At 37.0% G+C, this 22,199-nt stretch overlaps 2 protein-coding genes and 1 long non-coding RNA gene across 6 annotated transcripts; 1 reads left to right on the plus strand and 2 right to left on the minus strand.

Annotated features, from left to right (window-relative positions):
* Window positions 1-292: 292 nt before the first annotated feature.
* Window positions 293-1,509, minus strand: LOC130087330 (uncharacterized). Its single transcript, XR_008807350.1, has 2 exons — window positions 1,283-1,509; window positions 293-772 (listed from the first exon to the last, which is right to left on the minus strand). It is a non-coding gene; the product is annotated as an uncharacterized LOC130087330 (long non-coding RNA).
* A 192-nt stretch (window positions 1,510-1,701) lies between these two features.
* On the minus strand, window positions 1,702-16,290 carry spast (spastin). 3 transcript variants are annotated; one of them, XM_056253584.1, is made up of 17 exons: window positions 15,822-16,290; window positions 13,600-13,683; window positions 10,901-10,984; window positions 9,991-10,071; window positions 9,727-9,881; window positions 8,244-8,389; window positions 6,788-6,881; window positions 6,334-6,408; window positions 6,170-6,241; window positions 4,464-4,539; window positions 4,285-4,376; window positions 4,128-4,207; window positions 4,002-4,044; window positions 3,634-3,713; window positions 3,475-3,545; window positions 3,317-3,357; window positions 1,702-1,977 (listed from the first exon to the last, which is right to left on the minus strand). In XM_056253584.1, the coding sequence occupies exons 1-17, from the start codon at window positions 16,150-16,152 to the stop codon at window positions 1,852-1,854; spliced, it is 1,731 nt and encodes a 576-aa protein (XP_056109559.1). In that variant the 5' UTR covers window positions 16,153-16,290; the 3' UTR covers window positions 1,702-1,851. The 3 variants fall into 3 exon arrangements, with proteins under 3 accessions (XP_056109559.1, XP_056109558.1, XP_056109560.1); XM_056253583.1 differs by having other exon boundaries at window positions 9,727-9,887; window positions 15,822-16,289; XM_056253585.1 differs by lacking the exon at window positions 9,991-10,071 and having other exon boundaries at window positions 9,727-9,887; window positions 15,822-16,289.
* A 544-nt stretch (window positions 16,291-16,834) lies between these two features.
* dpy30 (dpy-30 histone methyltransferase complex regulatory subunit) lies at window positions 16,835-19,527 on the plus strand. Of its 2 annotated transcripts, XM_056253599.1 has the most exons (5): window positions 16,835-16,921; window positions 17,206-17,246; window positions 17,478-17,525; window positions 17,671-17,822; window positions 19,311-19,527. In XM_056253599.1, exons 1-5 carry the CDS (start codon window positions 16,912-16,914, stop codon window positions 19,381-19,383), a joined length of 324 nt encoding a protein of 107 aa, XP_056109574.1. In that variant the 5' UTR covers window positions 16,835-16,911; the 3' UTR covers window positions 19,384-19,527. The 2 variants fall into 2 exon arrangements, with proteins under 2 accessions (XP_056109574.1, XP_056109575.1); XM_056253600.1 differs by lacking the exon at window positions 17,478-17,525 and having other exon boundaries at window positions 16,847-16,921.
* The last annotated feature ends 2,672 nt before the right edge of the window (window positions 19,528-22,199 follow it).

Consider the following 22,199-nt stretch of genomic DNA (forward strand, 5'->3'; position numbering starts at 1 on the left):
AACTTCCTACAGATATCCATTACTTTTTAATTCATTTTACAAAAAAGTATCTTAAATACCTCTGCTCTCAACCTCTAGAATATGGACATAACTTTTACTGTATCTTCTGATCAGACTGCAAAAAAGTGGTGTTCTTCCTCAGTATTTTTGTTAGATATTAAGATATTATGAAGTCTTGTTTTCTGTGAAATTGATCAAAACAAAGTGAGTTTTGCTTAAAAAAAAATCAACTTAATTCAAAGTGAAACTCACTGACAGATATCTGTTCTTGTTTTAAGAATAAATTCACTTCATTTTATTATATTTTTCAAGACTTCATTTTACATTTGCATCTCAGGTAAACGTATCAAAAATATTTTTCAATATTTGTAATAAATATCATTTGTTTGCAATGCATGCAACATTTAAAGCCATAACTTTATGAATTCAGGACTTTCTTCTCTGATTTAAGAGCTTTTTAAGGCCTTAAACTGTGTAAGTGTGAACTAAGACCTTTTAAGACCTGCAGAAACCCTGTATTCAGTTTTTAAAAAGATTAGTTTGCTGCTAATTAGCTCACTCAGTAAAATATGAATACCAGAAGTTGCAGAGGATGGAAGCAAGAGACGGTTCAAATATGGCAGAAATAAAAAAAAAATTGGAGTCTAGAAAATTACTCAATAACTGCATAATTAATAATAGAATAATTATAAATTATAGCCTAACTAAAAAGTAAATTATAATACAAAGTAGATTTCATTTTTATAAATATAAAGCATCATTTAAAGCAGCACTAAGTAGGAATTCTGTTTTTGTCAAACAGCGACCCCTAGAGTCGCTGTGGAGTACTTGTACTGTCGTGAATAGCACTCACGCAGAGATGGCTCGCACTCACGGCCGGATCCCCTCCCCCTGTACACCGGTACCTGTTCAGTAGGATGGACGCTGTAACGAGTGGAAATAAGGTATGGCCCCTTTAAGAGCTGCGCGCGCCCAACACCACACGTATACAGCGCCGGGTTATTTCTATTTGATGCTCATTTTATCAGAATTTTATCAGATCTGTTTTTTTGCCGTAAAGCAATTCGTTACCTCGCGAGACCTGATATCACACGATACTTCCTAACACTGAGGCCGGCGGCGTGCCGGCCCAAAGTTGCAAGGGTGGTTTTGCGGCTCACAGGCACCAGGGGGGTGCGAGACGACCACCATTCAACACGAAATCAGTAATATAAACATTACAATGACTCCAAAGCTGTTCGGTTAAGGTAAAAAAGTTACTTAGTTCACCTTTAACACCAACCCAGCAAGTACAATCTTTATATAAATCTGTAATGCACTTTACAAATGAATCAAATCGTTGCTCAATGGCTCACTGCAAACATTTCAAAATTTGACATTAAAGACGCTGCTGAAAACGTTTGTACACGAGGCAGTATCATGTTTTTAGTTCTTTGGGAAGACATTGACATACAGTCTCAATCGATGCCCCCTAGTGTCTGTAAATTTAAATCCGCAGATTAATAACAAGATCAAGCAGTGCATTCTTCACCTCGATCCTTCAGCACGCTTGATTGACTTCAGCACTTCACACTGTCATTCAAAGAAAACACATCAATCAACACATTTATCAAGGTACAGATTTAAACTTGTTCGGAAAACAAGTTTCTTGATTTTGTAGAAACATCTTTTGTCATGCTTTGCTGTCCGCACATCATCTGAGATCTCAAGCAGGAATTCAGATTCAGGCAGGAATTGAGCTCCAGGTCGCCAGGTTAGAGGCAAAAGCAAAGTCATAGAAAAGACAACAATTTTATTCCAAGTAAAAAAAAAACATTTGACTTCCTCCCAGTCCTGAAGTGCGTGTTGGTGTCATACAGCTGTTGTGTCGCCGTACTCTCGGTTCCAGCGCACGTACTGATCCAGCGTTTGAGGACCGACGCTCCGCTTTATCCTCTTCAGGGAATCCACGAAGTCCGGAAAACGGATGTCCCTCATCTGACCGAGAAAAACACCAGAACAAAAGGGGGGGAAACGTCAAAAATAGCATGGGAATTTAGTTTTTCAAAAGTAGCAATACTTACAATTGTTACAATTGTTGTATACAAATGTCTTAGCATGAACACTCAGCTAGCTAACTTTTGTGTAAAATAGGTTTGTTTTAGTTTTATCATTTTAGAAAAACATCATGGTGACAGAATTTGTATTTTTTGGTTAACTATCCCTTTAATAAGATAATTAATATCAGGGTTATTATAGTTAGCTACATCTAAAACCATTCAAATGAATTAAAAAAATGTATAACGGCTAGTTGACAAAGCAACATTTCTCATTTTCATTTAGATTAACTTGATTAAAATAACCAATAGTGATAGAAACTAATAACTAACTAAAATAAACTGAAATTGAAATGAAAATGATTAAAACCCTCATAGACATTTTAAAAAAATAGCACAAAAAAAAAACTATTAAAAAAATATATATACATGTATATATATATAAAAACACTTTAACCCTCTGGGGTCCTTCATTTCAGAGTCACACTCAGGACCTTCGGGTCCAAATGAGCTGGAAGGGTGGGATTAATATTAATTAAAAAAAAAATCATCATTTTCTTTTTTTTACTTGTTTTTTATAATATTTTTTCTTTTCTTTTTTGGTGTTTTGAGATAATTTCAAAAATAAAAATGATTTATAATTAATATTAATGCAATAATTATGACCCATTTTTTCCCCATTGAATATAATAGAATTTTTTTTTTTTTTTTTTTTTTTTTAAAGCTGTATTTCATTTTAGAGTCAAGCCTAGGCCTCATGAAAGCAATTTTTGAAATGAGATGGATGCCATCTGGTGGACAAACTGAGCATTTAAAAAATTCAAAACCCATATGTAATCTGAATTTATTAGTGTGTATGTGTATAAAAGTGTGTTTGTGTGTGTATGTGGATGTGTCTGTTTTGCACTCTTGATGTTTTATAGATTCACCCCTTCACTGTTGTGTGCTTTTTTTCTGGATCGTGGCTGATTTGTAGTTTGTACGCACAAAAAAACTCTGTATTTTCACATTTTTGCCAATTTCCCATTCATTTCCTATGCGGGTCCATTTGGACCCGAAGGTCCTGAGTGTGACTATTTTTTTTACAACCACTTAGACTATTCAAATCCTGTCCCCAATTTTTTTTGGGTGTTCATATACCAAGTACCAACAAAGTCACCAAATTTCTGACCATTCCGATAAAGCTATGATTTTAAAAAAAAAATGTATTTAAATGCTTCGGGTCCATTTGGGCCGAAGGACCCCAGAGGGTTAATATTCAGAAGTGGAAAACTCTTTACCTCATTGGGTGATATGTTCCTCACTTGTTCAGGCCTCAGTTCTGTGTTAAAAATGAACAGGACAAAATGATCTGACGAAAAGTCCAATTCTAAACCAAACTGTCTAGTAGGCAAAATGTCTTGATACATAATAAAATATCTTCATCTCACAATCGTACCTCGTATCGGACCGAGAGCAGCGTCTTTAGCCAATGAGGTCAGATCACTGCCGGAGTATCCATCAGTCATCCTGAAAACACATTACAATATAATGCCCTTTTAAACACACAGTATTAATCATTAGTCCTATTTGCATACTCTATAAACTCGTCTTTTACCTGGCTAACTGACTCAGCTCTTTCTGAGATAAAGGGTTTCTGTGTTTACTGAGGAGGTTCTTGAGCAGCTCCAAACGAGTCTGAAACACACACACACACACACCGCTGATTACCACCTGTATTTATCCTTAATCAAATAGAAACTGTACAGTTAATTCAGTGTGAACTACTCAAAATATGTTGTCATACACAAACTATTTTAAGATTAATATATAAAATATTTATAAGCAACATCTGAAACTCCACCTATATCTTTATTCCCCATTGAAATATTATTGTTCAAAAGTTCGGGATCAGTAAGATTGTTTTTTAAAAGTGACAATAAAAATATTTCTTCTAATCAAATCAGATATCAGAATGATGTGTACCTCCTCTGTAGGTAAAGCCACATAAATGCGTTTAGCGAATCGCCTGTGGGAGAAACGAGTCCATTAGAGGATGCAGAGGATTATAAAGTCTTTGAAAGAAAGTGTCAGATTACAGGTCAAAGGTACCTAAGAACAGCCTCATCAAGCTCCTGAGGTCTGTTAGTGGCTCCCATTACTAACACACGCTCATCTCCTCCTGACTGCACCTACAACACACACACACACCATGAGCGTCGTCACCCGTGATCGGGAAACCACTTTCATATAAAGTACACACACTTACTCCATCAAACTCGATGAGAAACTCTGTTTTGAGTCTCCTGCTGGCGTCATGCTCGCCCTCTCTCCTCTCGCACAGCAGACTGTCGATCTCATCTGCATCCAAATCACCGACTTTTAATGACACGTTTACACAAATACACAAGTCCTGACGCAGCAATACGCCTGACTAACAGTTCTTACCGATGAAGATGATTGACGGCTGCAGTTCCCTAGCAACCGCAAACAAAGCTCGAACCAGCTTCTCACCCTCTCCCACCTGAACACGCACACAACAACATGAATGAATAAGTGTTTCTTAACCCTCATGTGGTGTTCAAAACCCTATAACACCTGTGGTCTTCCCGGGTCAAAATTTATAGGGCCTGTAAAAAATAGCTTATAAATCCCTCATTATACGATATTTTCACCCAATCTTGGATTCAATCTTTTTGTCAACTTGTTCTCTTTCAATTAGGACTGGTTTTGTATTTAATTTTCAAATGGTTTAATATTAGGAGTCATTTATCCAAGCTTATGCACCTTAGTTTTTGAGTGAAAAAAGCATTATTTTGACCCGGGGAGACCATTTTTTTTACTCAAAAAGTGAGATGCCTACTCTTAGATAAATGAAGCCCACGATTAATCAGATGCAAATGAAAATACAAAACCAGTCCTAATTGAACGAGAACAAGTTGACAAAAAGATTGAATCCAAGATTTGGTGAAAATATGGTATAATGAGTGATTTATAAGCTATTTTTTATAGGCCGGTCATTTTGACCCGGGAAGACCACAAGTGTAACAAGGTAACAAACCCCCCCTAAAAAAAAGTACGAAATTTTTCAAAAAACATTTGAGAAGTAGTTATACCCTTTGGGAACAAAGTCACTAAGTTTCAGTCCAATGCGATAACATTAGCTAGTATTTTTGGGAAAAAAGAAAATCTTCTCCGGGTCAAAATGACCCGAAGACCACATGAGGGTAGACAGAATAACACATGGCTTTAGACCGGTGTTTTTGCGCAAAAAAAGTCAAGAGATGTGTTGAACTTTTTAACTTGAGCGCCGCGATTTAAAGACGTCCGTCTAGCAGGGGTTTACAATTTACATTGAAAAAATGCATTAGTTGCATGCTAATTATTTCACATGCTAAGCTAACTTAGTAACCTTAGTTTGCCTGATGACCTTCAAGCCATATTCAGAAGAATAGCTTATGATTAGCGTGCTAAGCATAAATAGCACAGGACAACAAACACTGATCCGGTCAACTTTGGAAAGGTGTTTCTCAGTAATGATAGCACAAATTAAAACATTTCTGGTCATTTCTGAGCGGTTTGATCCAAAAATCATCTGAGCCCATTTTGAACAAAAAGATTTGGTGGAGGAATAGCAAAAAAACAGTACAATTACCAATTCTACGGTAACTATTAACTAGTTGCTTATTAGCATGCATATTACTAGGATATTGGCTCTTTATTAGCACTTATAAAGCACATATTAATGCCTTATTGAAAAAGGTGACTTGACTTGACTTATTCTGCATGACCATATTCTTCATCCCTTAATCCACCCAATACCTAAACTTAACAACTACCTTACTATTAATAAGCAGTAATTAAGAGTTTATTGAGGCAAAAGTCGTAGTTAATAGTGAGAATTGAACCCTAAAGTGGGACCAAAAAAACTGTTTTTCATAAATTTCAAAATGCTGGACAAGCAAAGCTACGAAAAATGACAAATTGGATATCATCAGAATCGGCATAAACCACAAAGACAGACCCACATTTTGGACAACATTTCCAGAAGATTCTGAGAAGAAGATTCCTTTGGTGTTTGGCCCCAAATAAACACTGCCAGTTCATAAGTCTAACTATAGACGGTCATAATGAAACATCTCACGATCACTCACATATTTGGAGGTGAGACTGGCAGCGCTGATGTTGAAAAACGTAGCATTAGATTCCTTCGCAACAGCTTTCGCCTGTGAGGAAATGGAAAGATCAATATAGTTCTATTCGCATGGTATATAAATATACATTCATCTAAAAAGAAGTCTTTTTTTGTGTGTTTTACCAGCATGGTCTTCCCATTGCCAGGGGGGCCGAAGAGCAGGAGTCCTCTGGCAGGGGCCCTGAGACCAGTAAACAGCTGTGAAGATCAGCAGAAATGTCATAAACACGTGATGCAAGTAAACTATAAATGTCACAATACCAGTTTTTCTATACAGAATACCAGTTTTGTCATGCAAGGTGATTTACTAAGGTTTGCGCTAGTCAATTTACTGGTATTTGCAGCATTATTTAACGGCCACAAAAAAAAAGCAGACGCTAATTCGCGTTGCTCTTGGTAGATTGTGTTGGTCATTATGAAAATTATCCGATTCCGTGTTATTTTATTTGCATGTCGTCGGTAGATCTCGCGAAGAACTGTCCACTCCCATTTTGGAAATGCACTCACGCTAATTTGCCCTGTTTAGTAAATCTGGCCGATTGTGAGAAGTTAAAACTTGGTGGGGGGGGATACAGACCTCTGGACGAAGAGCAGGGAGGATAACGATTTCCTGCAGCGCCTGCTTCGCCAAATCCTGCCCTGCTATGTCATTAAACTGCACCGTTGCCCCGCTGAAACAAACACAACCACACAAACCATCAGCCTCAATGTAAACCATTGAGTGAGTGAAACCATTCTGGTGTTTTGACAACCAATGTATCACCATTTTCTCAAAAAATATCTCAATATTTTTTAGATATTTGTCACATAATCCTTCAGAAATGCTGATTTGGTGTTCAAGAAACATTTTATAGAGAGCCTAATGGTGTGTTCACACCGAACGCGAATACAGCGTCAAATACGCGTCTATCGCGTTTAGTTAGACGCTTGAACATTCGCTCGAGTTCAAATTTTTCAACTTGCGCGGAAGACATTCGCGGCAAACGCGTCGCCCAATTCGCGTCATTCGCAACGCCCGGCGCGAATGATGCGTCTATTCGCGTCTTTGCATTGACTTTGTATGTAATCTACTCGCGCAAATAATTAAATTCGCGTTCGGTGTGAACACACCATTAGTCCCTCCCCTCCGCTTCCGGCTCATGGGATCAAAAATATGTATGGTAGTAGTCAATGGCGAGAGACAACTTATCTTTTTATTCCGTCTGAACTGTGCCCTGAATTACACATATGATGTTTGTCAATTTAAAAGATAATTCTGAAAGTCGCAGTTTGTCATAAAACGGAAGAGTAACATTTAGTTTTATGTGAAAATCGCTCAATGAACTACATCTCCCGGGAAGCGAAACAACGAGCAAGATCCGCTGCTCGTGTGTGTGCAGTCTGGTACAAAACAGGCAGGCATGACGGCGTAACGTTACGATTATAGCGTAAGACTATAGAAAAAATGACAGACGTTAGCTTCATTCATTGAGAGAAAATGTGCGCCTTTGGGGTTTGTAGTCTTTGTAATTACGTATTTTCACAGTCTTATACCTCAACAGTTTTACGTCAAACTGCGACTTTCTTGACTTAAATTGACAAACATCATGTGTAATTCAGGGCACAATTCAAACGACATCAAAATATTTGTTCTCTCATGACTACCATACAATATTTTTCCGAAATAAGGTCCCATGGTGGTCGACCGAAAGGGGAGGGACTTAGGCTCTCTATATTATCAATGTTGAAAAAGTTTAGCTGCTTAGTATTTTTGTGGAAATCTCTAATAAAATATCTTAGATTTGTATATTTAATTTTTATTCATGTGCTCTGAAATTGTTTAAATAGATCACTTTTAGATGCAATATACTATCCTTTCCATTACAAAAAACACATACAGAATCTTATCATTTCTATGCATCAATATAATAACATTGTCATAAACAGCGTATATTGTATTTTTTTCTCTCTAAACAATTCATATACAAACAATTTCTGACGATGATTGATGCATCCATATTCTACATGCTTGATGTGAATGGTTCTAATGCTACCTGTCTACAATGTCGTTGAGGATGAGGTTGGCCAGTTTGCTGTCCACATTTTTTAAGTTCTTCATGTCTCTTTTCCTCTGAGGTGACGCAGTGGCAGCGTTGCTGGCTTTCATGTTATGTCTGACGCCTCCTTTTGCCGAGGGCCCCTGCAAACACCACAGCAAAGTTCAGCCCTTCTCCAAAACTAATGAGCTGCCTACATAGACAGGATCCTAAAGGGTTAATTCAGGCAAAAATGAAAATTTACTGTTAATATACAAGCGAAACCAAATGAATACGCGTGGCTTCTGAGGTCTTATGAAGAGAAACAATCAGTCTGGTCAAGAAACTGAACACTATTTACACCATTATCACCTGTAATCCACAGCCTCGGCAAACAGAGCGGAGTGTGTTCACTACAGTTTGCAGCGCGAACTTCCTGATGCATAATGACGTAGCGCGGGAGCAAACACACACGTGAGCTGATGCTGTGTTTGTTTACAACAGAGAGGGAGGACGCGCATGTTGTATTGTTCCTCAAAATCATACTTCTGCTTATCCTGGATAGAGCAACCTAAATATGCTGTAGACCGTCGTGAACGCGCTCAGAACCGTTTGCCAAGCCTGTGGATTACAGGTAATGTTGTAAATATGTTCAGTTTCTTGCACAGACAGATCATTTCACTTCATAATACCTCAATGTATCGTCAGGAGACACGTGTGTTCATTTTGTTTCGCACATGTATGTTTTTTTGACTCTCAAAGTGACGGCAGCCATTGACTTGCATTATACAAATCCCCAAATACCACTACTTTCCTGTTCAACTGGAGAAAAATTGTCACCTACATCTCAGATGGCCTGAGGGTGAGTAAATTACCAGCACATTTTTATATTAATTTATATATATATTTTATAATATATAATTTTTAAATTAATAACATTTTTGGGCAAACTATCCCTTTAAGGTAGCCTGGTTAAAACCAGACCATTCTCAGTTGTAACTGAGTTATGGTCTGGCAAAGCGTCATAGACAAATCATTTCCAGAGGGGCGTCACCAACGGACGTCGCGGATAGACCTAAAACCAATCAGAGCGATGAAGGAGATGAAGAGAAACATCTCAGAGTGTTGTTGTTCTTTGCTCGGTTTTTAACAAAAAGGAAACGTTCAAATCGCTTAAAACAGACGCGATAGCTGATTCGAACGAGTGATGTTCGACGGCGGCATCCATCTTTGTAATGTAGGCTACAAAATCTGCTTCAAAATCCCAACGCTGTCGTCATCGTGTAAAGCCCGCCCCAACGTTTCTGATTAGTGCCTTGATTTCAGCGGATTGGAAATGAGCTTGAATGACAATATAATATCTTTGCCAGACTAACTTTCAGAGGAAATCTAAATTTGCCGGAAGTTGTCTGGGTTTTTCCAGGCTGCCTTTAAGGTGGCACATGGCCTGAAGAAGTTACAATGTGCAGACAGTCTGAAGTGTGACCCCTGTGAGACGAACCTTCTGGTTGTTCTGAGGGCCGGTCCTGCCACTGGTCGAAGGCGTGCGGTGCAGGCCAGATGCATTCTGGGCAGATTTGGGAGGGTTTTTGGGCCGCAGATGGGATTGACTTGAGATTGTGAGAGTGTCCTTCTTTTTGGAAACTGCTCCACCGCCTGCAACTACAAACACATGCTCGTACATAAACAGACATGTCACTCTAGAGTCTCTCTGATTGCCTTCTTATGCAGCACACAGATCTCCCAGAATCCCCAAAACACCCACCTGGACGCAGGTTCCCATTGGAGAAAGAAAGGCTGGTGTGATCAGAGAAGCCCTCTGCTGGAGGCTTTGAAACCAGTTTGCCTTTGTGATTGCAGAACCGGAAACAGACAGAGAGGAAGATATTTAAAGGGAAACCACAACCTTTATTTAAAATAATAAAGCAGAACAGAAACTATAAGAGGGTGAAAAACGTGTCCAAGTCACATTTCACCTCAAAATACAAAAAAAGGAAGAGAAATGTTATTTTGCAAAGTTGAAGCCTATCCTTTTATTATTACATGACAATTATTCACATTTTATTACTGCAATAGTACAGTAAAAAAAACACAGTAATTTACTGTTTAGTTAATATTAATATTATATATATATATTATACATACATTTTTGCCTTACAGTAAATGACAATTTTGGTGGAAAATGTGCTTGTAATTTAAATTTTATCATAAAAATGTCACAAACAATAAAATAAAATGAAATAGACTTCATACTCCGAGCAAAATTTAATTACATTTTTTTCCTTTTGTTTTTGAGGTGATCTGGGCATGTTCTGGATACATTTCTTGACCGATTCACACAAGAGCCGAAGCAGAAACACAGAAAGTGTTAAATGCTGATTATGGAGGAATAAGAACAGTGTGTGCATGCAATAAAAGGGAAGCGTGTCATTTTAAAAATGCTTTCTCCTATCCCACTTAAGTAAGCCAAAACTTCCAACATTAAACAACACTTCACCTTTATACGATCAAGCATAAAACTGACGTGAATCATTGACTTTCACAGAAGAGTGTGAGGTGAACACACCCGTGTGCAGGATATAGAGCACAAGCACAACACATGACATCATCTCTTATTAGAGTTGATGAATCAACACACACACACACATCCTCGTCATGTCACTGCATCCGCTTACCCAGAAGCTCCAGCCGGTCTTTGGCCATGCTGAGGTTGCTGATCATTTTGTCCTGAAGCTTTCTGGCTCTGTTTGCCTTCTCACCTGAAAGAGCCAGACGAAGACCTTCTATCAAGTCCTACAAACACTTCTTCATCTACGCTTAAAGGGATAGTTCACACAAACATGAACGATCTGTCATCATTTCCTCACCCTCATGTTGTTCCAAAGCGGTTCGACTTTTTTTGTTCTTCCATATTCAAGAAGAATATTCTTATCTATTTTCAATATGATGAAAGTAGAAGACGAGAAACAAAAAAGCACCATAAAAGTGGCCCTAGTTTAGAGCTTCGTGTGACGAACGGATCGAAATGTAAGTGAAATAAAGACATTTAAGCGGTTAAATCACTGAGACTCTTAAATAAAATGTCACCATTAGAAACACTGCACAAGTCATATGGGCCAATTCTATGATACTCTGAATAATACACATTTTAGACTTTGATAATACTCATTTTAGACTTTGATAGCAATTTATTCACAAAGGTCTGAATATTTTTCACACATAAAAAAAAAAAATCACATTTGTGTACAAAGGAAGAAAAGAAAGTGACATGAGTCTGGAACAGCATGATGGTAAATAAATGATGACAATTTAATTCAATACATTTTTTGGGTGATTTAACAAAAAAAGAAGTGTATACTTTTATTCAGCAAGGATGCATTAAATTGATCAAAACTGACAGTAAAAACATTATAATGTCAAAAGATTTTCAGTTAAATGCTGTTCTTTCTATTAGCAGCACTAAGTAGGAATTCTGTTTTTGTCAAACAGCGACCCCTAGAGTCGCTGTGGAGTACTTGTACTGTCGTGAATAGCACTCACGCAGAGATGGCTCGCACTCACGGCCGGATCCCCTCCCCCTGTACACCGGTACCTGTTCAGTAGGATGGACGCTGTAACGAGTGGAAATAAGGTATGGCCCCTTTAAGAGCTGCGCGCGCCCAACACCACACGTATACAGCGCCGGGTTATTTCTATTTGATGCTCATTTTATCAGAATTTTATCAGATCTGTTTTTTTGCCGTAAAGCAATTCGTTACCTCGCGAGACCTGATATCACACGATACTTCCTAACACTGAGGCCGGCGGCGTGCCGGCCCAAAGTTGCAAGGGTGGTTTTGCGGCTCACAGGCACCAGGGGGGTGCGAGACGACCACCATTCAACACGAAATCAGTAATATAAACATTACAATGACTCCAAAGCTGTTCGGTTAAGGTAAAAAAGTTACTTAGTTCCCCTTTAATCAACGAATCCTGAAAAAATGCATCATGGTTTCCACAAAAAAATGGTTTTCAACATTGATAATAATCAGAAATATAATATTAGAGCATATTAGAATGATTTCTGAAGGATCATGTGACACTGAAGACTGGAGGAATGATGCTGAAAATTCAGCTTTGATCACGGGAATAAATTACATTTTACAATATATTCACATAGAAACCAGTTATTTTAAATTGTAATAATATTTCACAATATTACTGTATTTTTTATCAGATAAATCCAGCTTTGGTGAGAAGAGACTTCTTACTGACCCAATCTTTTGAACAACAGTGTACATTAAAGCTCCTGTAGGTAACTTTTGAAAACATGTATTTGCTAAAACTGTCATTATGTCCTGATAGTAGAATATGAGACAGATAATCTGTGTAAAAATCAAGCTCCTCTGGCTCTTCCCAGTGGTCCTATTGCCATTTGCAAGAAATACACGCTCCCGGTCAGAAACAACCAATCAGAGCCAGGAGGAGTGTCTTAGCAGTGTCAGTCACGCTCGTGTACGCGCTGATCACACCCCTCTCTTGCACAGCGCGAGCCGTCGTTCAAACTCAAGATTGCCGGCGTGCTGCAGCTGTGCTTATGACGGAGAAACAACCTAAACTGCCAATTCTCGAGTGACACCTGCTCATAAAACAAAGAGGTAAAAGAAAAAAGGCCGATGACGATAAACAAGCGAAAAAGTAAGAATTACACAGAGCCCATTGACTCGGTGTCAAAACTCTAGCCGCATAACATGTAGATAAAATGTCACGCACTCTGCTAAGCAACAATTGAAACCTGCTAATTCACTGGCTTGTCATGTTGCTGAAATAATGTACTAGCACACCTTATCTGGCATTATATACCGTTATATTAACGTTATCTTACTAGCTATTTATAACTTATAGAAAGAGTGCAACGTTATAAAGTTACATGTAGGCTATTGGAAAATACATAATAATTTGAGGACCAAGTTTGTAGTCAAAGTATGGGCAGGCCATAGTCAATGTAAAGCATATTATTGACGTTTAGTCCCTATTAGTGAATGTGCCATATAACTTTTTATCCGCCGTCATCGGTGGCCCTGTTTACTAGCCTGCGCGTTCCCGACAGGCTCCGCTGTGGAGGACGAGCTGTGGAGGGAGGGCTGTAGCGCAGCAGAGAGCAAGGGGGTGGGACCTGGAAGTTGTGCTTGTTCAAATTTTCAGACTAAGTCAACGTTTTCTCAAAACTCCCTACTGCAGCTTTAAAGAAAATAGGGTTAAACAGTGCCAACACACCCACAATCACACACACAATCTGTCTCGAAATAAATCGTGAAAGCTAATGTAATTAAAACACATCATCACATAGTTTGTTTACACACTAACGGAAATCAATATGACTGAATAATCTCACCAGCTCCAGTGACCTGGATACAGATGCCCTTCTCCAGTTCAGCGATGCCTTTCCTGTACCACTGCACCGCCTTGTCTTTATCACCTACGACAGGTTAGACAGATTACACATCATTCTCTATCCTGTAGGGATTCGACACACACTATACTAAAACTGTCTGCAACTCTTAACCAACACGCCTGGGTTTCAGAGCAGCACTGTCAAAACTTTCAGATACACTTTACATCACAGATTTTTTGTTGTCTATATTTTGTTGGAAAGATGCTCTCGGAATAAAACAGTACGTGCTAACAGTCATGCATGGCGGCCCAGCCATTATGACCCCGGGCATGATGGGATTGAGAAACAGCTGATGAATCTATTGAACAGAGTTCTTTGTTTTCACTGATGCCGCTGGCACACAATGAGACTACAGAGTGACAAACAACATAATGTCCTGAGATATGACGAATGGAACAAATCCAGGTCACAATAAATCACATGAAAATATGTTTATACATAAAAAAAAAATTTTTTAAACATAGAATACTATATAAACTACTGTTCAAAAGTTTGGGGTTGGTAGAAGTCTCTTATTTGAGCAAAAATACAGTGCAAACAGTAATATTGTGAAATATTATTACAATTTAAAATAAGTGTTTTCTATTTTAATATATTTAAAAAAATTAAATAATTTATTCCTGGGATCAAAATGAATCTTCAGCATCAATACAGTCTTCAGTGTCACATGATCCTTCAGAAATCATTCTAATATGATGATTTGTGCTGCTTAATGTGGAACTTTTTTGATGAATAAAATTCAAAAGAAAAGCATTTATTAATAAAAGAAATGCTTTCTTAACATGATAAGTAGTTTAACTCTGTCTTCTTTGATCAACTTAATGCATCCTTGTTGAATAAAAGTATAATTTCTTTTTTTTTTATCTTAGTGACCCCAAAACTTTTTGAATGGTAGTGTATCGATTTCTGACCATAAATTATTATTTTTGTATTTAAAGAAATTTAAAACCAATGCAATATTTTACTTAGGCAGTTTATGATTGGTTGACTGTTGCTAAACAACATTGCATGGTTCAAACCACTTTTAAAATGACATGTGTAAAAAAAAAAACTGGTTAAAAGTAGGTTTAAACTATGGCTTAAGAACATTTTAACTCTGGGTTAAATCCCGGCTGGCTACTCTAGCGCGTTTACACATCAGGTCAATAGGCGAAGAGTAGGCGGCGTCCACTTGTGATCCTAATCGACCAAAACGCATCTTAATACCAGGTGTAAACAGGGCCACAGAAAAGACATGATAAGCAGATGCAATGATATCAAAATATAAGGACAGCCTTGCAAAGCTGAGCCAGTGATCATGTTCTTCACAGAGTGTCAGTACGTGGGGCCTCGTTTTCCACTCGACTGCTGATGAGGACAATCCATGTCGACCTGAATCAGGCCTCTCAACTCTACTGACCTCAGGGATCAAGCAGATCTGGGCTTGACAACACTGTGTTCTGAACCGCTCTACTGACCGCAAACACAGCTTTGGGACCGGGGTTATCATGGCTGGCGTCCAACATCTGATCTATGTCAATCTAGGTCACCTCAGTCAAGAGTCTAAACACTTCAACACTTCAAACCAATGGGTCACGAAGTGAAAGTAAAACCAACACCAGAACTACTTTACAGTGCTGGAAAACAAAAGGCAGCCTTACAAAAAGTCCCGTGGTGAAACCATGATAAAGGTATGTTATCAGATGGTATTACCACAGTGCTTATACTGTGCTTTTATACCATGGTATACACATTTTCAACTTAATTGATTTTCAGTTTCATAATATCAGGTCTACAGATAAATCGTGACTTTTGTTTGGGTCTCTAAAGAACAATAACCCCCCAAAAATTCCATACAGTGCTATAAAAAACAATGTTTATAGGTTACATAACTTACTACAATAGCAAATGAGAGCCAGGAACACCAAAACAAAGTTGAAAATACTGTGCATAAAGATAAAATGAATATAACTAAAAGATAAACACCTTATATAATGCTTATAATAGCCTAATTCATCATCATTACACATAATAATAATAACTGTAAAGTATTCATAATTCTATATCTCATGGTACACGTACAAAGTCAAACTATGTAGGCTAATTTGTAAGGGGACAGTTAACTTCACACATATGTTTTATATACACAGCATATTTACAGAAGAGTAATAAAAAACAGATACCTCTGTCATCCTCGTCGATCTGCAGAGCCAAAGAAATGAACTCAAACGCTTGTTTGTGATAGTTTCGTATCAGCTCTCCGGTCTCGTCGCATCCGTCGGAGCCGCGATCTTTGGCCGCCATGGTTCGTCGGGTCTGCCGGAGCCGGAACAGGCACAGGAGAAGCAGGAGCAGAGCCCGGAGCAGGGACAGCGGGAGCCGGGCGAGGGTTCGGATGAAGGAGCGCAGCCGGTCCAGTAGCGGACTCCGGCTGGTTCCGTCAGACACCTGTGCGCAGGTGCGTCCTCCCGCACGCGCTGATCCTCGTTGTCTCGCTCTGTCCCCAGAATTCATTCACCCTATTCGGGCTCTCCATACCATAATGGGCCGGTTGTTTAACAACGAGGAGTTTTATTTCTCTGCGATGTCGGTTCTCCGGTTTGTTTTGGCCAGCATCGATCGCGGAAGTCACTGTTGTGTGTACGGTCTCGCGCTAATGACGTGAACCACATCGCGTCGCTGACATTGGGCGACAAATGTTATAAAAAATATAATAAAATGAAACGGTCTGGCTCCAGACCATTTTTTTTATACATAACCTTAAGCAGTTACTAAAAAATAATGCTTTTTTAAAGCTATGAATGAAGTGAAGCAGCATTTCCTCTCTTTGTTTTATTTTGTTTTATTATACTCTGACATCTTTTTATTTTTTAATGTAATTTTTGTATAATTTTGGAGACATTTGTACAACGTAAATTATCCATATCTATAATAAGTATCCATATTCATTATCCATATCTTGTAATAATGAGACTGTAACTGGAAGGTCTAGAATAGTAACATATGTCACGTGACCACACCGTTAAGGTTTGACTTCAGCAGCGTCTAGGAAATGTTTTACACCCCAATAATATAAGTGAATATCAATAACTGAGAAACACTGTACACAATTAACTACACAGACAATAATTTCAACCAATCGTACCTGACCAATCAGGGGCAAAGTCTGGCCGACAAGCCCCGCCCGGTTTAGAACCTACTCTAGCGTCATTCAAGCGTGTGTTTTGCGCATGCGCAACGCCAACAGCGTAGATTAGAAACCAACAACAAACTATGGCGGACGGTAAGTGGTGTTTCTGAGCTTTGTGGTTTATTTTACACTCAGGAATTGTGCGGTGATTATATTTTTAGACATCTTCAATGTAAGCATACTGTAGGGAGAGTTGTAGTTCTTGGCAAACGGTTGATTGTTTATTATTGGTAGCGTTGTGCTGAGGCGGCTCATTGAATCCCGCCATTCACTACAGTATTTGACTTTACATCAACATATGCACTAGTCGCATGTATTGTAGTACTGTGCATGAGTTCTTAAACTTGTTAATAACAATTTTATTTTGATTCTAACAGAACACACTGATGCTGAGCAAAGCATGGAGGGACACACTGCTGTGAGTATCACTGCACAATTTCATTTCATCCGAGTGGAGCACTTTGTCACTTTTTCTTGATCAATCAATCAATGAATGTTTATTTATAGAGCACATTTAAACACAACCGAGGTTGACAAAAGTGCTGAACAATGATTCAAAGAATCACAATAAAATAAAAGGGAATAAGATAGAGGAATAAAAACAAAATAGACAATAAGCAAAACACAAGATGTTTCTTGTTTATGTTAGGTCCCAGAAAATCCTCATGCAGAATATGGGCTCACTGAAAACATCCAGGTACAACATCAGTACTTAAATTTGAGGAAGTTGAATTTATATTAAGAATCTTTTTTGATAAACCGTTCCGAATTGGTTGCAATGTGAATAAAGCATTAGCTCTATGATTGTAGTATAACGGCTAGGCTTCTGTGTGTTCCTCTAGAGAATAGTGGAGAATGAGAAAACAACCTCTGAAAAAGTCACCAAACAGAAGGTGGACCCTCAGACCCTGCAGACGCTTCCTACACGAGCGTATCTGGATCAGACGGTGGTTCCTATTCTCCTGCAGGGCTTGTCGGTTCTGGCCAAGGAAAGGTCTGTATCAATGCACCATTTTTCCAAATGTAAAAAAATTCATGTCATTGTATGGATCACGATTGCCCGAAACCAGTGTATCTCAACCATTTTGACTTTAACTTTCCGTGTTTTAAAGTTTAAACACTTATTGAGTGATTACATGAGACATGATACAGTTTGGTAAGTTGTACTGTATCTTTCAGCTATCTTCTGATGTTCATGCATGTTTTTTCTTCTTGCTATAATTTGTGTTAAAGTGGAAGAAAAGACTCTACAGATCTGTCACGTCACATTTAAGAGCGTCGAAACGCCATTTATTGTTTGAATTTCGTGATAAAATGGACAGAATATGAAAGCTGAGACTTTGTTTCTTATCCGAAGTGACAGAGCACAAAGCTCTTTGAGATTATTGAATGGGAGGCGTTACAAATAATGATCCGTGTGGGAAAAAACGCAGACTTGACAATCCTGGCTTCAACAATCCTGGCTTCAACTACGGGTGATTCACAGGGTCAAATAGAGTCTGCTTTAACGTCACCATTTTAAACTGTCAATGCGTTACTGTAACTTTGAAAGCCCTAAATTCAACACGAGAGATTTTCTTCATACACAGTATTTAGGCCGTGAGACAGAGGGTTGATTGGTACCATTTTGAGGGATTAAACCGCATGGTGATTTTTGTGTAGGTATATGACCCTGTATTTAAAAAATGTGTGATAGCATTAGATTCAAGGTAGTTTTTGGTTACGGAGGACGATTTTCAAACATATGTCAAGAAAAAGGATAAATTAATTTATCTTTAAATACATTTTAAATTTTATAAAAAAATTATAAAATTTTATACATTTTTATAATAAAAAAAATTATAATTTTTTTAAATAAATTTTTTAAATTATAAAAGGATAATTTTTTCTCTCTTGTAGTCACTGAACACCTTACCTTGAGGTAGGATGATATAAGTGTTGATTTCTAATAAAAGCTACCATGGATCGGATGCTATCACATTTTCCAACACTAGAGATGTGTACCTTCATGACAATCAAAAAGAAATTTAATCCCTCAAAATGGTACCGGTAGCCCAATTTTGGGGTCCCGTCTCATGGCCTATATGACTTGCAGTTTGACTAGTTTTGTTGACTTTTTAATTAACAAGATAAAATCGTCCGATAGTGAAAATAATTGCTTTTATCGGCCGATACCGATTATTGGCCAATATATATTGGTGCATCCCTAATTTTAAGTCATCTTGAGGTCCCCTGTTGTTTGAAAGGCACTAAAAATATATATATATATATATATAAGGAAAATAACAAAGGTGTGTCTCCCATCAGTGTTTGATATCTCTAAATTTAGCCCTCGCACACTGTGACTGAATATATAATGAAATAATATGAATGCTACATGAATATACAAGAATCGCAATATAATATATATAATCGCAATTAAATTTCCTTACTTGTATAAATTAAGAACATGCATCTAATCTCACTGTCCATCTTCCTTCAGGCCTCCAAATCCCATCGAGTTTTTAGCGGCATTCTTACTGAAGAACAAGTCCCAGTTTGAGGAACGTAATTAAAGGCACGGCGTGCTGCGGAAGACTTAGGTTATTATTTTTTTTGTGTGTGTTGTGAATGTAAATGTAATGGTGTCACGCTCTTCAGATTGTTTGTTTCCCGATGTTACTGTAGTTTTTTAAACTAATAAAATGTTCAAGCAGTGATGTACGTTTCAATGGTGGGGTTTTTCTTTGTTTGAGAATTGACGACTTTTTTTTTTACAACACTAAATTTTACATTTACATACAAACTGTGTTAGACATGTGGCCTGTCATATACAAAAATCCAGCTCGGCTTCATTCCCCTTTTATTTGCTTGATATTTTATTACACGACACCAAGCACTGTGCATGACAATAACAGACAAAAACTAGTGAGGGAAACAATTTCATTTAACTGTGAACATACAAAAACAATTCAAATTTGAATCAGTAGTAAATATAATTTCCTCCTCCTGTATAAAGATTAGACACTCTCAGCATATGCAAAACAAAAACATGCCCTAAAGCACTCACAGCAGATCTGTTTCTCAGCAGCCGAAATCACCATGGCCATTAAAGCTCTCCGTTTTCATAAAGCAGAATATGAAACATAAGTTTGTTTCATTCAGTTAACAGCTGATAAAAAAGGAATTCAGATCTATTAAACTGAGAGCGGATCATTTTACAGCAAATGACTCTCAGCACAATATGCAACCAACATATTTTCAATTAGTTTCAGAAAATTTAGACTAATATTAAGTGATCATAGATTACATTGTGATGTGAAACTGAAAATGCTGGGAAAAATTGACCTGAAACTCGATAAACTAGAGTGAAATAATTCCGTTTCTGCTTTCTGTCTCGGTAACGTAGTGCAGCTTCAGTGCACTAGTTCGCATGCACAATTTCGATGGCACAGAAAAACAACAAACCAAGGCACCAACAACTTCTATGAGCTGGTATAGCTGGTTTGGGTCTAGAAGAAAACCTCGATATAAACGAGAGCGGCGAGGCTCACGTTTCCAGTGTACTTCTTTCAATGCCTGTGACGTTGTCTGCGAGAGTTTCTAGATTAATGTAAACCAAAGACTTGATCAGATTCGTAAACTGATACCAACTAATGTGCGTTTCATGTATATAACCAAAAAATAAAAATAAAAAAAGTTTCATTATGACCAAGATTTTGCTATTTTGTTTCATGGACTAGGGCTGGGTGATACAGCTTATGAAATAATATCATATAAATCATACATTTTATAATATGAGATTATTGACATTATTCCGTTTATATATTGACATTTATTTATTTCGGTAGCACTTTAGAATAAGGTTCCAACATTATTTAACACTTCTAAAGCATTTATTAATATTAGTGTTAATGTCAATTGCATCATATACTAATATATTATTAATATTAAAAGTTGTATCTGTTGATATTATTTGAGTGACCTGAGCTAACAAAGAACAGTTTTTATTCAACGTTAACTAAGATTAATAAATGCTGTAAAAAATGTATGGCTCATTTTTAATGTTATTAAATGTACTGTATTAACTAATGTCAACTATTGTAAAGTGTTACCATTTATAATATAATGGCAGTAAAAGATATTTGTGTTCTTAAATTATATATATATATATATATATATATATATATATAATTTAAGAACACAAATATGTTTTACTGCCATTTTTGCTACTGAAGTAAATGTGAGACACTATTAAAACATCTCTGCATTGAAACAAATGTGCGTTTCATGTATATAACCAAAAAAAAAAAAAAAAAAAGTTTAATTATGACCTAGATTTTGCTATTTTGTTTCATGGACTAGGGCTGGGTGATACAGCTTATGAAATAATATCATATAAATCATACATTTTAATATTTATAATATGAGATTATTGACATTATTCCGTTTATATATTGACATTTATTTATTTCGGTAGCACTTTAGAATAAGGTTCCAACATTATTTAACATATTTAACAACACTTCTAAAGCATTTATTAATATTAGTGTTAATGTCAATTGCATCATATACTAATATATTATTAATATTAAAAGTTGTATCTGTTGATATTATTTAAATGACCTGAGCTAACAAAGAACAGTTTTTTTTCAACGTTAACTAAGATTAAAAAATGCTGTAACAAATGTATGGCTCATTTTTAATGTTATTAAATGTACTGTATTAACTAATGTCAACTATTGTAAAGTGTTACCATTTATAATATAATGGCAGTAAAAGATATTTGTGTTCTTAAATTATATATTCCATAACGCAGAATGCACAAATATGTTTTACTGCCATTTTTGCTACTGAAGTAAATGTGAGACACTATTAAAACATCTCTGCATTGAAACTTTCATTCGTAGGACTTGTAATTTCACTAAAATTGATCAAAAACATTCTACAAACGGTTTGGTCTGGTTTTGTTTATATTAAAAAGTTATATTGATGTTTTTTGGCTACTTAAAGAGAACCTTCGCTCTTAACGTTTTATTTTGGTTGTATAAAGCATTTGTCTTTGTGAATTCAAATGTAACTTCTTTAGCAACCCAAAAATGTTATCTATTATGTTTAATTTGAGGTGTTTTCTAGAACGCTGTAATGCAACAGTCAAATGTTATTGTAAATGGCAAATAAGAAGCACGTTATAAAACAATCACAATGTTGTTTACGTTTATATCACCACCAAAATTATTGTAAATATTATATATACACTGTATATATCACCTAGCCCTATCTACGACCAACAAATACGCTGATCCAGGATCACATCCTACTTGCCGAGATCATGATAAATCTGCGTTATGGAACTTTTTAACCTGCCATAACGTTAGTGGTTGTAGAAATG

This window comes from Rhinichthys klamathensis, unplaced genomic scaffold, assembly GCF_029890125.1.
Source record: "Rhinichthys klamathensis goyatoka isolate OS25496 unplaced genomic scaffold, OSU_Roscu_1.1 h1tg000107l_1, whole genome shotgun sequence".
Lineage (NCBI taxonomy): Eukaryota > Metazoa > Chordata > Actinopteri > Cypriniformes > Leuciscidae > Rhinichthys > Rhinichthys klamathensis.